Consider the following 15571-nt stretch of genomic DNA (forward strand, 5'->3'; position numbering starts at 1 on the left):
TTTCATCAGCGTAAGAGACTCAGCAGCAGATCAGAATAACAGTTATACATTTAATAAATCACCAAATGAATACACGCAAGAAACGAGCAAACCTGTTCCGACAATTTGAGTTTGTGTTCCCTCAGCTGCAGACTCGCTGCTGTTTAAATGTTTGAGAGGAAGATTAGATATAAAGCAAACGTCAAACATAGACTCAGTCTGCGTTCACATTTGATATGAGGCCAGGACGGATAATGGCTGTGTCCTGTTTTAAGATCATATATGTAAAATTGTTGTCTGACCTCCGTCGATCCAGCCGCTCAGAGTCCGTGGTTACCATGGTTACTGCATAAGCAGCTATAATGTAAACAGCTGGCACAGCGGAAACCTACCGGGAGCATGGGTGTTTATGTTTTTCATTGCAAAAGAACTGTCTGAATGGTTAACTGAAATTAACTTGGATAAATTATAGTAAAGGTGTATTACAGATAACTGATCGCTGGTGTCGTGAGAAAAATGTCAGCTCGTTCTTTATGTCACAGAAGCACAGAGACACAAGACCAGGCGGAAAGAGACGATCATTCGGTGAAAAGGAGAATCTGCGAATGCAACATGTGGAACACGGAGAGTGGAATATGTGAACAAACCGGTTAACGTAACCCCCCCCCCCCCCAAAAAAACCCCCAAAAAAACTAACAAACAAACTAAAAAAAAAACCAAAAAAACAGTTAAGCTGGGACACCGGGCCTGTGAGCTCGGTGCACTCTGTCAGCTGACTGTTAGCAGAGCTAGTGACATCTCTGAAAACATCTGAGCACTTTTGCAAACATGTTCTATGTTGACAACCTGACCAGACACGTGAAGATTACGGCGCAACATTCGCAGCTAAAACACTATTAAAAGTGTAGTTGGTGACAGACAAACGGGGTATTTTAAAACTACACCACCACCTGCCTGTGATTTGAAATGCATTCTGGGATACCTGGCTGGCAAGTCTACACAAGCAATCGGTTATCTAGGATCGACCTGTCTTGACTTACTTTGCACGGCAACCAATCAAATGTTAGAGAAGCTGCATGGCAGCGTTAACCCCGCCCACTTAGTTTGATGAGTGAGGCTGACAGATAAAATTATTTCAAGGAGAGAGATGAAGGGGACAAAAGTGCCAAAATGAATTAAATAAATAAATCATTAAATAATTAATTAAAACTGTCAATAATTATTTAAATGTGTCATTTATTAATTAAATGTGTCAATAATTAATTAATTACATGTGTAGTAAATATTTATGTAATTAATTATTTCCAATTTTAATTAATTATTGCCACATTTAATTAATTATTTAATGGTGTATTTAATTAATTTATTATGGCAGTCCTGGCGTTCCATACATACGAAATATGCAAGGAGTAAAGGTAATGAAGCTACATGAGTTTAAATACCTGGAGTCAAGCATCCAAAGCAACAAGCAGTGCAAAAAGCCAGGCAGGGGATGGCAGGGCTCAAGATGCTAAGATTTTGTTTGGGAGTGACCAGAATGGAGAAGATTAGAAATGAGTGCATCAGAGAGACAGCTCATGTTGAGCGGTTTGGAGACAAAGTTAGAGAGGCAAAGCTGACATGATTTGGACATATGTAGAAGAGGCATAGTGAATATATTGTTCCATATGGAGCTGCCAGGCAGGAGGGAAAGAGCAAGCCCTTAGAAGAAGTTCGTGGATGTAGTGATGGAGGATATAGATAGAGTTGGTATGAACGAGGAGGCGGCTATGGATAGAATAAGATGGAGGCAGATGATCCACTGTAGTGACCCCTAAAGGGAGGAGCCAGAAGAAGAACTCAGCTCATTTGAAGAGGATGGAATAGATGATGGGAAACCTCCACCAGATAAATTTAAAGACAATCCAGAAAAGATGAGTTTAAGGAAGAGGTGAGTTAGCTGCAGTCCATTTTTAGTGAGGTCATGAGGACGAGTAGTAGTGGGAAACGTACACAAGATGAATTCAAAGACAGTATATATATTCAAAGAAATATAAAGGTCAAATCAAAATTAGTCAGAATTACTAATAGTACTGCAGATAATTTATTTTTATTGGCATTTGTAAATATTAAGTAAGAGTAAGACAAAAAATAAAACTTTTTTTAGTAGTTGTATGCATCTTCTTTTTGTGTACAGGGGGCGTTCGTGAGCAGTGAGTTGCCGCAGAGGACAGAGGAACAGCAACAGGTTGCTGTCGCCTCAAAGACTCAAAGGCATCACTATGTCAGAAATGGACACAAGTGTCCCATATGTGGACATGTATATGTTGATATTGTTCAGCACCTAAGAGTCACAGAGCAGGTTGTAAATAAAACTGAGCTGACTCTTTTGAGCCAATTTTCTCATCGCCAGTAAGTGTCTTAATAAATTCTGAAAGATAAATTTATATTTACTGTCCCTACACATTTTTTCTAAACACTGCATTTATTTGATACATTTATCTTACACATCCAATTTCTATTTCATCCTACTCAGCATTTTATTTTGACTATTTTTACAGCTTTTCTGCAAATCTGGACTGTCCAGTCTGCTTATGTCAGTCAAAACATCTTAATCGGCTTGACAAGCACCTGGAAAAGGTCCACAAATTACAGGTATGTTATTGACTCTGTGGTGTCTCTGTGTGGTTTTTGTGTGTTGGTGAGGCAGCCTTGATCTCTGGAATCAGATGTTTATGTTAAAGGGACTTACATTTAGCACCTTGCATTTTACATATTTGTTACTCTGGTGAAATGAAAGTCTTCCAGTTTCTATAGAAGAATACGGTGGTTCTTTCTTTGTCCGTATGCTGTATTTATAAAATGTTCCTCGAGCTCTAGAAAGCATGTTGTGTGCATAGATAAAAACATGAAGGATGTTAGTAAAATAAAAATAAGTAAAATACTGACAGTTTTGATATACGGTTACACAGAAAACTGTTTAAATTTAATCCTAATCACATCTAATACTAACTTTTTCAGAAACCTATGATTAAACTTTACATGCAAAAGGCCAAGGACAGACACATTGCTAAAGAACTGGCACTTCTGAGGGCATCAAATCCCACACCACAAATGGTCTCACACATGGATGAAGTGGATGATGCTGTAATTGAGGAGGGCATCTTTAGGGCACTGGAGGAAGGGTCAAAGGTTGCTTCTGCTATAGCCTCTTCCAGCAAGGCTCCCAGTTACCATGCTACACTGATCCACCTGCCTGCTCCTCCCTCTGACAGCGAGGCTCACAGTGACCATGCTACACTGATCCACCTGCCTGCTCCTCCCTCTGACAGCGAGGCTCCCAGTTACCATGCTACACTGAACCACCTGCCTGCTCCTCCCTCTGACAGCGAGGCTCCCAGTGACCATGCTACACTGATCCACCTGCCTGCTCCTCCCTCTGACAGCGAGGCTCCCAGTGACCATGCTACACTGATCCACTTGCCTGGTCCTCCCTCTGACAGCGAGGCTCACAGTTACCATGCTACACTGATCCACCTGCCTGCTCCTCCCTCTGACAGCGAGGCTCACAGTGACCACACCATCCCAATTTTGCAGCCTCCTATCTCTACCAGCAAGGTTACTTGTCATTCAACAGTGGTATCCCCTGATGTGTTAATCCCAAGCAGTGCACCTTACTATGCAGCAAAGCAAAGGAGGGGACATCCTCTCCCGAGGACACCTGCTCCTGGTTGCAAAAACTGTGAGATACTGTTCACTGAGCTACAGGTGGTGAAGCAGTTGCTAGAATGTGAAATTGAAAGGAATCATGAGCTCAAGCAGATACATTCTTCAACCAAGCGTGCAAATGTGAGTACTGTTTACCTCGTATGATTGTACACCTCATTGTGAAACATTCTTTCATTTACTTTTGATAAACAAATCTGCTTAATGATCCTTTTTTATTTCAGGTTAAATATAGCAGATGTAAATGGTTTTCACCCAGCAAAGCCCCTCACTATGGTAAATAATATATCTTATCAAACTTACTACTGTAAAATTTCAAGTTTCATGTTTTATTGTCATGTACAGATAAACATTGTAGCCAAAGCTTTACATGAACATATAGAAGTGAGCAGTTATATTAAAGAAGAAAATGTATTAATAATAATAATAAATAACAAAATACTAAAGTATTAATATTAAGAGAATTTGTTTGGAATTTACAGTTTCTCATTTACAGTTGTGCAAACACTTGTGCAGTAAGGATTTAAATTGGTTTATAGTGACAGTTTGTAGAGTCCAGTAGTTGTAGTGAGTGTGTAATGGTGTGTGCCGAATGTCTGCAGTTCAAAAGTCTGATAGCTTGTGGGTAGAAACTATCCCTGAATGTTCCTGAACCACCTGCCGGTCTGTGGCTGGGGTGGCTGTGATCAGAGAGGATCTGCTGCATCTTCCTCCTGCATGGCTGGCAGTTCAGTCCTGTTGATGCGCTGTGCTTGAGAGAATCTTGCATAGTATGACAGACCATCCTGGGATAGCGATCCCTACTCGATTCATTTGTGAAGAGTCAGTTCCTCTAGGCCAGGGGTAGGCAACCTTTCTGATGACGAGTGCCGTCTAAAATTTCCTCAGAAGTCAATGTGCCATATGATTGCATTAGCAAAAAAATTAATAATGCTCTATGTTAACAGTTACACACTATATAGAGCAACTTTATAGAATTATATTTATTATATTTATTCTCAGATGTTGGCAGCTACCAGTGAATAGTTATCAGCTATTTTGAAACAAAAAAAGACACTTTTTATCCATAACAGCAAATGAACTGTACAACAGAAAATACAAATGCTATTTATGGTCTCCTAACAACAATGATAAGAAAAATAAACTGGGCCAATATGGCATGTTTGTTAATACAGAGATACACATGCTCACACAGATATGTGGAGCCAAATACTGTCAATAAGGCCTCTTCAATGTTCTGAAGACAGTTAAACTTGTCAGGTAGTGATGTCCAGCAGGTGAAAATGCTAGCTCCATGAACACGCACAGCTGTGGATTCCAGCTGCTTCGATGTCGCATTAACTGGCATTAACTCAGCCAGATAATGCGAGACAAATCTAGCTGCTCATTAAAGTGTTCTGGTTTGATCAGAAAATAAAACATTGGTCCATACACCTGAAAGTCCCAAAAACGCATTGTGAATTCTGTCTCGAGTCTACGGATGTATCCGTGTATTTCCGTGGTGCTGATGCTGCGCTTAGCGGAAAGCTCCTGAAGCTTTTGGAGTGTCGGAATGTGGAAAGCTAACAACGTCCCTCTCACCGGTAGGCTAAGTTATTTTTAGCCAATTACAAGTTGAATCTGGTAGTTGAGTTGTTAGCTAAGATATCGTCATTAAGAAGCGGCACAACCAATGTGTCTATGCGAGCTAATTTACGATGTGCACCGCTGGCCCGGCCATTTATTTTTTAATGCACCTTCTCAGATTAATTCACTGCGTGTTGTACCCAGGGCTGGACTGGGACAAAAAATCAGCTCGGGCATTTTGACCAGGGACTGGCCCACCAGATATTAAAGCCATAAAGCCTTTGAATGAAAACAAATGCTGTTGTGACAGTGCTGTACGCTGTCTTTTTGGTATATGTATGATTTCTATACATTTTACATCAGATAAAAACTTTGGTTGTAACCTAGATCCGCCCCTGCACAGTTACTAGCTGTCAGCTACAATGAAAAGGATCCTGGTGTTATTTGTCTCTCAGAAACAGTTCATAACTTCAACTCATTCATGTCACCTAAAAGGTAAACCTGTTTCTCCATCACCTGTTCAGCTCTGATGATTCAGTAAGGACATCTCCTGGTTTCATCTTCATGTTTCCCTCTCACCACATATCCAAACCGATATCATGACCAGCAGCTTTTACAGCTGTGGCTCCAGCAAACATCAGCTGATACTAGAAATTAATATTAAATAAATTCTAACAACAGCTGATCAAGCTTAAACGTGCTGCTGTTGTTTAGCGCGACATCCGCTGGTTTCCTCTTTCTGGCGCAAAGTGAGTGATAAACAAACGAGAGAAAAGCCGACCAGCTGATCATTGATCAGTTTCATGATTGAAGTAGCAACAGGAGAGAGAGGGGGAGCGAATGAGAGAAGAAGAGGCAGCTGTGCAGCGTAACGACAGAATAACTCCAGCTTTGTGTCTTTTTCCATTCTAGCTGAAGTCCGGGACAAACTGTTTTCCTTTTCAGCTCAATACGAAACACGTAACATTTTCTCTGAATACAAGACAATTCCGTTTTTTACGGGACGGTTGCCAACTCTACTAACTAACCTTATGAATAAAATAAAGTTCACTGTCAGTAACGTCATAGCACCCACCCAGCTGTATAGAAACTCCGTCATGCTAGCTAGTACGGAGTTATTGTAACTGACTGTAAAAAGTCAGCACAATGAAAATAAACTCCACCTAAACTTGGTTTATATCTGACCCAGATAGACTGCAGGTCATAACTTCTTACCTGAAGTTCAGTTCACCTGACACTCGGACCAGCGGCCGCCTCGGGTCGCTCCTCTTGCCTCCCCTTTCCCTCATCCACCTGCTGGCCTCCACCACTTGTTAATGTTACTGAATCTGTGGAAGCTCCGCCATAGCCACCACCGGCCAGAATCTGGCCAATCCACCACCTTACATTGTTTATACCATTACCAAACAAAAAAAAAATCATCGGCCCACCGAGCAAATGCCCAATGGCCAGTCCAGCTATGGTCGTGCCATCAGTTAACCCTATACAAATGTACTTTGATATGATGTCTGTTCTTGCCTCATCAGTAAGACTGGTGGAAGAATTTAGGGCCCATGCAGAAGGTGTGAACCCTAGCAGAAAAATACGTGACAATGCAAGGCAACGGGGCACTCATGTGATCCGTTTTTTGGACTTCATGGCAGACCCAGCAATTCCAAATGTTGACCTTTTGTTTCTGAGGAACCATGGAAAAGTCCGTGAGTAAGTGTTAAATTTGAATGATTATTAGTTTCTATATACATGTGTGCATATACATGAATTAATTTGTATTTTTGACTTTGGAGTTTTCTAGCACACCTGCAAGCAAAAGGGTTTAAACCAACAACTCAGAGAGCTTATCTGATGGATGCTATTGCTTTCATGAAATATATATTAAACATGTCACCACCACAAGTCAGACTTGGAATTAAAAAGATCAACGCCCTTTTGGTCGAACTAAGGGCACGTAACAGAGATGTTGGCCGTGAAGTAGTCGTGCACCAGCTGAATGTGCGGCGATCTAAGTCTAGTATGTATATAATACACATCTATACCTCTACCTACTTTAATGACATGATGTTAATAATAAAGTGTCTAAGGGATTGTGCTTAAATTTTTTTTAGAAAGACTTGTCAAAGCAGAAAAACATGCTTTGTTCATTGAAGAGGCTCCCCAGAAGATTGCTGCCGCACTGGGTATGGATCACTGCAATGATCACAATGACACTGAATGTTCATTTTACTTAAGAGGGATTATACAGACTTCAGATCTGGGTTAAGACAAAGTGTAAGAGCTTTTTGCACTTACAAAGAATAAGACTTTTACTTTTATTGTTTCATAAAAGCTGTCCACAATTTTAATTTTAATTGCAGGAAATTTAATTAAATGAGAATAAGGAAAATAAAATAATCACAAAACAATAATCAGATTACTTAAACTCTACTTATCTAACTAAGATGCTAATGCTGAGTGTGTTCTTTTCTTTGGTGAGGAGAGGTTGGAGGAAGGATGTAAATCAAAATCCTTCTAAATTAACCGCCTAACACAGCAACAATAAGCAGACGAAAAGGAATGAATTCACAGGTTGGACAGGTTTTCAACTGTGAACCTCTTCGATCCAATCTTTTGGGCTGCTCATCTTGCAGAAGACAAAAAAGAAAAACACAAAATCTCTTCTTCACCTCAAGTTTTCACCTGTTCACCCTTCCCCCCCCCTCCTCTCCTACTGGACGTCATATCTTCCCACACCTTATCTATCAATGTGTAGCTTTTAAAATTGTGAATGCTTCATTACATTTTCATTGTTATTCTTAACATAGAGAATTCATATTCAGTCACATCTGGATGTAAATCACTTCATGTTTCATTCAGTTTATGTGATTCTACTTCAGTTAGACTTGTCTTTAGGACATTTTCACAAGAACATCCATTGTAACTTAATCCCTTTCCAATTTAAATGCTTTTGAAAACTCAGTTAATGACCATTTATTTCTCTAGTTATTTTATGATTTTATGAAAACATACATTTTGTTTGTCAGATATTCTTTGAGATTATGAGCTCCACTGTGTCACATTCAGCCACATTATACACAACACACAGAAACACACACACACCAAGGTCAGACACTCTGTGAGGCCTGTTATTAGAATCACTGTTATTCTATTCTCAGATTCATTACACTGGTTAACTTACACATTTACTTTCCTTTGTTTCATTTATTTTCAACATGCCAGATATTGAGCATAACTAACCCTCAGTAAAACAAGTTACAAGTTATGGTATCTGGAACAGATTTACATTCAATATTTAGAGTTATATTTTGATCTTTTTTAGATGTTTGTGGAACTTTCTTAACAATCAATAAAATCACCTTGAGATCATGTTTCTGTGTTTAACAATTACAATACTTAATGTTACTGATTCAAAATTATGTGTGTGACTATGTGTATACTTTCCTGCTTTCCTTCACAAACCCGCAAAGCTGCCTAGTTTGAAGCTGGATCATGTACGCACGGACGCACACACACACGCACACACACACACACACACACTCAGCCATTATAACAGCCATTTGTACTACTCAAACACGTTTGCATTTGTTATCTATATGTAGAGGCGGCAAGGGGCGTGAGACTTTTATCTCTTTCTATCTTCTATCTTAAGACACATTACAGGGTTTTGTAATTGGAAACTGGGTTTTTTGTATGGTTGGTCTGGAAAATTTGTTTGGTAATTTGTGGTGCTTGCATGGTCCTTGAGACATGGTGCTTGTAAAGTCCCTCTATAATCTGCACAGAGGGACTTGTGACATGTAAATGCAGTGTATGTGTTAGCATAGCATAATGATACATACAGTGTTCTCTTTGTGTTTTTACAGATGACCTCGAGAAGCAACCCCAGAGCAGAACAATATTGAAATTGTTTTTTGGACTGTTGGGTGGATATATCATTGCGATAACTGGCCACCGAAAGGGAGTGGTCATCAACATGACTACTGAGGAGGTTGAAATGGCAGAAAAAACTAAGCAGGGTGCCCGCATCATCCGTGTAAGTAGGAAAACTATAAAAATCCAAGTATACATTGTTTAGTCAGCTGCTCAGAGAGAATAAACATGTCTTTTCATGTATTAGGTTAAACAGCACAAAACTCAAAGATACCATGGGCAAGCAGCTGTCCCCCTGTACAAGAATGAGTATACCTGGTTGCAGCGTTACAACCATATTAGAGAGTATGTTGAAGGCGGTTCGGAGGCACCGACTTTTTTCCACAGTTCTAGTGGAGGTGTTCTTCATAGACTACCGGTATTTTTCAAGGCAGCCTGGGAGATGATGAATCTGGGGATTGCCCCCACCTTCAACATGCTACGTTCCTCCTGTAGCACTTACGTGAGAAAACCTTTCATTTTTATTTTTTGACACACAATGAAGTAGGTTAAAGTGTCATGGGTTTTATTCATGTGGTTTCTTTTTAAAACATTATTCTTTCAGGCCAAGCGACAGTTGGGACGTAAATCTTACGACAGAGTGGCAACATTTATGTGCCATGATGCCATCACAGCCAAAAGATTTTACCAAGGTTATTTAAACAAGCTAAAGTGAAGTCATACATTTATCTATACACTTACATTTATTCATATTTCGTAATATTGCTTTGCACAGCTGAGGACCCTGCAGAGGACACACTCCAGAGCCGAGCACTGACCACCAATGCAATTTCAACATATGCAGCAAATAAAAGGAAAAGGAGAGAGGACAGAGGATCTGTGCAGGACAAGGACAGTGAAGGATCTGAAAAGGAAGAGCAGCAGTCATCAGGAACAGAGGAGCTTTTAGACAGAAGGCTCTTCCAGTGTAGCAGTAACAAGGTATGTGTGCCCTGATTCCCTTGGTAAGAGTTTTGATTGGTTGCACTTCTTTCATATATAATAATTTACTCCATCATGAACAAAACATATTTAATTTGTACCATAAACAGATGGTGAGCCCAGGTCAGGGTGAGGGTGCCGGTAGTGCCGGAGCAACAATAAGCGAAACTAAACATCTACAAAAGGTGACATGCCAGTTGCGCAAGAGAAAAGTATGTAATGTATGTTCTTGTACTTGTTTTTAGTGTTTTCACTGATTACTAATCTTTAACTTTTTATTTTTACTTTTCTAAAATCAGATGGTGGTCTTTTACAAAAATGATAGGACAGGTGTGGGGAAACTCACACAAGAAGACAATCCAGAAGAGGAGGAGGATGATGAAGCGAGAGAATGGGTTCCTAAGGTGGGCAAGAAAAATCCAGCAGAGTTTCTTCTCCTGCAGTTAAAGATGTAAGTGTTTTGTTTCCACACGTCCATGGAAAATGAGTAAAATATATATTTTTCTGCACTAAAAGCAGTCTGTTAGCTCATCTGAAGATGATGGGACAGATGACTGGAAACCCGCACAGGATGAATCTGAAACCTATTCAGAAGAGGACAAAGGAGCTTGCAAAGAAAAGCATCTGGACTTCTTTAAGTTACTTGAAGACGTTTCACCTCTCATCCGAGAGGCTTCTTCAGTTCTAAGGTCAAATGGTGGAGAGTCCCAGATATAACCCTAGTGGGAGTGTCCCCCCACAGAGGGACAAAAGGACCCCCTGATGATCCTCTAATCGCCTGAGCCAAGGTGTGAAACTGGGTGTGGGTCCCAATCAGCCAGAGTTTCGGGTGAGTTCATTGTGAAACCTGGCCCCACCTTATCATGCGAATTCCTGAGGTCAGATGGCCCAGGATGTGAGTGGGCGTTAAGGCGTCTGGGGAGGAACTCAAAACTGGATTATAGATGGCAGAGAGTTGGTGTCGTAAACCACCGCCTCTGTTCAAAGATGGTCGCTCACAGTGGACATAGATGGCTTCTTTCACTCCTCTTTCAAACCATCTGTCCTCTCTGTCCAAAATGTGAACATTGGCATCCTCGAAAGAGTGACCTTTGACCTTTAGATGCAGATGGACAGCTGAATCTTGTCCTGTGGAGGTCGCTCTTCTGTGTTGTGCCATGCGCTTGTGAAGTGGCTGTTTGGTCTCTCCAATGTAGAGGTCTGGGCATTCCTCGCTGCACTGTACGGCATACACCACATTGTTAAGTCTGTGTTTTGGCGTTTTGTCTTTCGGGTGAACCAGTTTTTGTCTGAGTGTGTTGCTGGGTCTGAAGTACACCGGGATGTCATGCTTGGAGAAAACCCTCCTGAGTTTCTCTGATACACCGGCTACATAGGGGATGACAATGTTGTTGCGCCTGTCCTTCTTATCCTCCCTCGCTGGTGTCTGATCTTCTTTTCTGTGCCTCTTTGCTGACTTTAAAAACGCCCATTTAGGATAGCCGCACGTTTTGAGTGCTTCCTTTACATGTGTGTGTTCCTTCTTTTTCCCTTCAGGCTTAGAGGGAACATGTTCTGCCCGGTGGTGTAGGGTCCTAATTACTCCAAGTTTGTGTTCCAGAGGGTGATGGGAGTCAAACAGGAGGTACTGGTCCGTGTGTGTGGGCTTCCGGTAAACTTCGATGTTGAGGTTGCCATTCTCTTCATTCTCTCTGGCTGATTGGGACCCACACCCAGTTCCACACCTTGGCTCAGGTGATTAGAGGATCATCAGGGGTTCCTTTTGTCCCTCTGTGGGGGGACACTCCCACCAGGTTTATATCTGGGACTCTCCACCATTTGACCTTAGAACTGAAGAAGCCTCTCGGATGAGAGGTGAAACGTCTTCAAGTAACTTAAAGAAGTCCAGACGCTTTTCTTTGCAAGCTCCTTTGACTACGATGACCTGGATGACTGAGAACCTTCACAGACATTCAGAAGAGGAGGAAGAACAAGAACGTAAAAGGAGTCCTAAGTTAGCCAAGAAAAACCAAACTGGGTGCCCTGTGCCACAAAGAGAGGTGAGATTCATCCTCAGTTTCAGTGCTTCCACAATCTATCCATCAAAAATGAGCCAAACATATTGTTGTCTTCTCTGAAAACAGATGGCGGCAGCATCTGAAGAGGATGGGACACATGATATCAGACCCACACAGGATGAATCTAAAGATGATTCAAAGGATGAAGCAGAACATTTGGGACAAATGATTCACAAAGTGGCCATGGAAAAGGTAAAAATTGTCCTCACTTTCAATCCATTCAACAAAATATGTCTTTGTATTCTTTTACGTCAGATGGTCAGCTCATATGAAATATGCAAGGAGTAAAGATATTGAAGGTACATGAGTTTAAATACCTGGAGTCAAGCATCCAAAGCAACAAGCAGTGCAAAAGGCCAGGCAGGGGATGGTAAATGGACTGATTCTTATATAGCGCTTTTCTACTCTCCCGGAGCCTCATTCACCCAATCACACCCATTCTCACAAGCACTTTATCTATACTTAGTGCTTTCTAACGACATTCATACATATTCATACTCCGATGGATGCATCGGAGAGCAAGTTGGGGTTAGTATCTTGCCCAATGGATACCATGGATACTTGACATGCAGACTGGAGGAGCCAGGGATCGAACCACCGACCTTCCGATCAGTAGGTGACCTGCTCTACCTCCTGAGCTACAGCCACCCAAGATGCTAAGATTTTGTTTGGGAGTGACCAGAATGGAGAAGATTAGAAATGAGTGCATCAGAGAGACAGCTCATGTTGAGCGGTTTGGAGACAAAGTTAGAGAGGCAAAGCTGACATGATTTGGACATATGTAGAAGAGGCATAGTGAATATATTGTTCCATATGGAGCTGCCAGGCAGGAGGGAAAGAGCAAGCCCTTAGAGGGAGTTCAAGGATATAGTGATGGAGGATTGTTAAGAGATATATTCTAAAACACTTCTTCAGTAGAGAGTCAGAGAAGAGAAACACACAGAATTTCTTGCTAGAAAGGGCAGCCCCCAGAACTCACACCTCAAGAGTGAGTCTCAGAGACTGGCCCTGAGGACTTGCCCTGGTCATTTATTTATACACTTCAGTGGGTGCTTGTGTGGTGTGTGTGTGTGTGTGTGTGGTCAGAGTGTGACCCCATAAATGACTTCCCTAAACCTGCTGGTCTCGAAGTCCAGCAGTTCATCAAACCAAAAGCACTTAGACTAAGACAGATATAACTACGTTAATCCTACCGTAAAACAATAAAACAAGGTACGACCTTCTCCCATGCTCCTAGGATGTGGGGGTGAATGCCAGAACACCCTGGAATGTTACAGACTTCCTAGGATGAGACATTCCTTCAATATGCCATCAACTATATACTTCTAAACACAAATGGTTACATGCAGTATTCTACCATATACAAACTTATATCATTAAAAGATTATACTGACTACTCAGTACAATTTTCCGTTGACAAGGATATAGATAGAGTTGGTATGAACGAGGAGGCGGCTATGGATAGAATAAGATGGAGGCAGATGATCCACTGTAGTGACCCCTAAAGGGAGGAGCCAGAAGAAGAACTCAGCTCATTTGAAGAGGATGGAACATGATGGGAAACCTCCACCAGATAAATTCAAAGACAATTCAGAAAAGATGTGTTTGAGGAAGAGGTGAGTTAGCTGCAGTCCATTTTTAGTGAGGTCATGAGGAGGAGTAGAAAGCTGCAGTAAATCTAATGATCTGGTGCTGGTGTATCTATAATACCAGCAGTGAGTTCTAAGGACTTGGACAGTCCAAAAACTATTTGCTAACAAATCAGCACAGGCACTTATAGTGGTGCACTATCACAAAATGCTTTTATTCACAAATAGGGGGCTAAAGTTCATTCCTTGCAGTTTGATATGTATTTAAACCATCAATACCAACATGAAACTGGTTTATAAGTTTTTTTCTTCTTCTTGCATTTCTGTGTGTTATATGTACAGGACAGGGAAACGGCGATGAGCTCATTACCATTACAACACCAAATTCCAGTTGTTACATAACAAATCTGAATATTACATCTAGATGAGTTAAAGTACCCATGTTTTTCTTTGTCGATCATCATTTTTCAGATGCAGCAGGTCTATGTAAGCCAAGACACAGCAAGGACTGTGAATAAGAGTTCAGAAAAAAGGGTGATTCACCAAACCAGATGCTTGAAGAGGATCACTTTTCATCAGTCAACTCTCTTTGAAGACACCATACCAAGATCTGGTAACTGGAAACCAGCAGCTGTAGTAAAAATACACAAGTTCAAAGAACTTTAAGGTGAAGTGGTATTTATTTATTTCTCATATTGTCTTAGATAACAACAAGAAAGACCAAAGTGGAATGTCATCTGCAGCAATAATAACCTCAGGTAAATATTAACATTATATTGCACAATATGAACAATGTTAAGTTAATCAGTAAGTAAATGATTATTTTCTTAAATAAAAGAACAACTGGAAGAAAAAGAGATACAAGAAGAGCCTCTGGAGAATATGAAGAGTGAAGGCAAAGAAGAGAAGAGAAATGAAAAAGTACAGCAGGAGCCTCTGGAGAAGATGAAGAGTGAAGACAAAGTAGGAAAGAGAAATGAAAAAGTACAGCAGGAGCCTCTGGAGAAGATGAAGCGTAAAGACAAAGTAGAAAAGAGAAAAGAAAAAGTACAGCAGGAGCCTCTGGAGAAGATGAAGCGTAAAGACAAAGTAGAAAAGAGAAATGAAAAAGTACAGCAGGAGCCTCTGGAGAAGATGAAGCGTAAAGACAAAGTAGAAAAGAGAAATGAAAAAGTACAGCAGGAGCCTCTGGAGAAGATGAAGCGTAAAGACAAAGTAGAAAAGAGAAATGAAAAAGTACAGCAGGAGCCTCTGGAGAAGATGAAGAGTGAAGACAAAGTAGAAAAGAGAAAAGAAAAAGTACAGCAGGAGCCTCTGGAGAAGATGAAGAGTGAAGACAAAGTAGAAAAGAGAAAAGAAAAAGTACAGCAGGAGCCTCTGGAGAAGATGAAGCGTAAAGACAAAGTAGAAAAGAGAAATGAAAAAGTACAGCAGGAGCCTCTGGAGAAGATGAAGCGTAAAGACAAAGTAGAAAAGAGAAATGAAAAAGTACAGCAGGAGCCTCTGGAGAAGATGAGCGGCAAAAGGCAAAGGAAGGAAGAAAAAACACAGGCAGAGCCTCTGGAGAAGATGAGGAGTGAAGGGGAAAAAAGGACTCTGAAAATAAGGTGCAATTTATTCCATTGCTCCCAGTAAGCCCAAGAAATGCCTTATTTGAGGGCTTTTGCATTGTATTTGTTTTTGAAGATCCCACTTTTTTTTACATAAAAGAGTTGTTAATAAAAAGTGATCATCTAATACTGTGTCCAATGAGTTACTGTCACGTTTATTTTCTGGAATCACTGGTGCTCTCAGACTTGACATTATATAATTCCACCATATGTGAGATCA

General features: G+C 40.8%; 1 protein-coding gene across 1 annotated transcript; it reads left to right on the forward strand.

Moving 5' to 3' along the window:
- Window positions 1–10205: 10205 nt before the first annotated feature.
- Window positions 10206–14510, forward strand: LOC148102101 (uncharacterized). Its single transcript, XM_087844438.1, has 7 exons — window positions 10206–10307; window positions 10395–10499; window positions 10612–10681; window positions 12046–12092; window positions 12219–12344; window positions 14213–14354; window positions 14446–14510. The coding sequence occupies exons 1-7, from the start codon at window positions 10206–10208 to the stop codon at window positions 14508–14510; spliced, it is 657 nt and encodes a 218-aa protein (XP_087700564.1).
- The last annotated feature ends 1061 nt before the right edge of the window (window positions 14511–15571 follow it).

Source organism: Neolamprologus brichardi, chromosome 7, assembly GCF_056152115.1.
Source record: "Neolamprologus brichardi isolate AB-2024 chromosome 7, ASM5615211v1, whole genome shotgun sequence".
Classification (NCBI taxonomy): Eukaryota; Metazoa; Chordata; class Actinopteri; order Cichliformes; family Cichlidae; genus Neolamprologus; species Neolamprologus brichardi.

What these genes read in the sequence shown, in the direction of transcription:
- LOC148102101 (XM_087844438.1), top strand. Translation starts at nt 10,206, where the DNA reads ATGGTGAGCCCAGGTCAGGGTGAGGGTGCCGGTAGTGCCGGAGCAACA. An exon ending in GCCAGTTGCGCAAGAGAAAA is followed by an intron (nt 10,308 to 10,394) that starts GTATGTAATGTA and finishes TTCTAAAATCAG; the next exon opens with ATGGTGGTCTTTTACAAAAA. An exon ending in ACAAAGTGGCCATGGAAAAG is followed by an intron (nt 12,345 to 14,212) that starts GTAAAAATTGTC and finishes ATCATTTTTCAG; the next exon opens with ATGCAGCAGGTCTATGTAAG.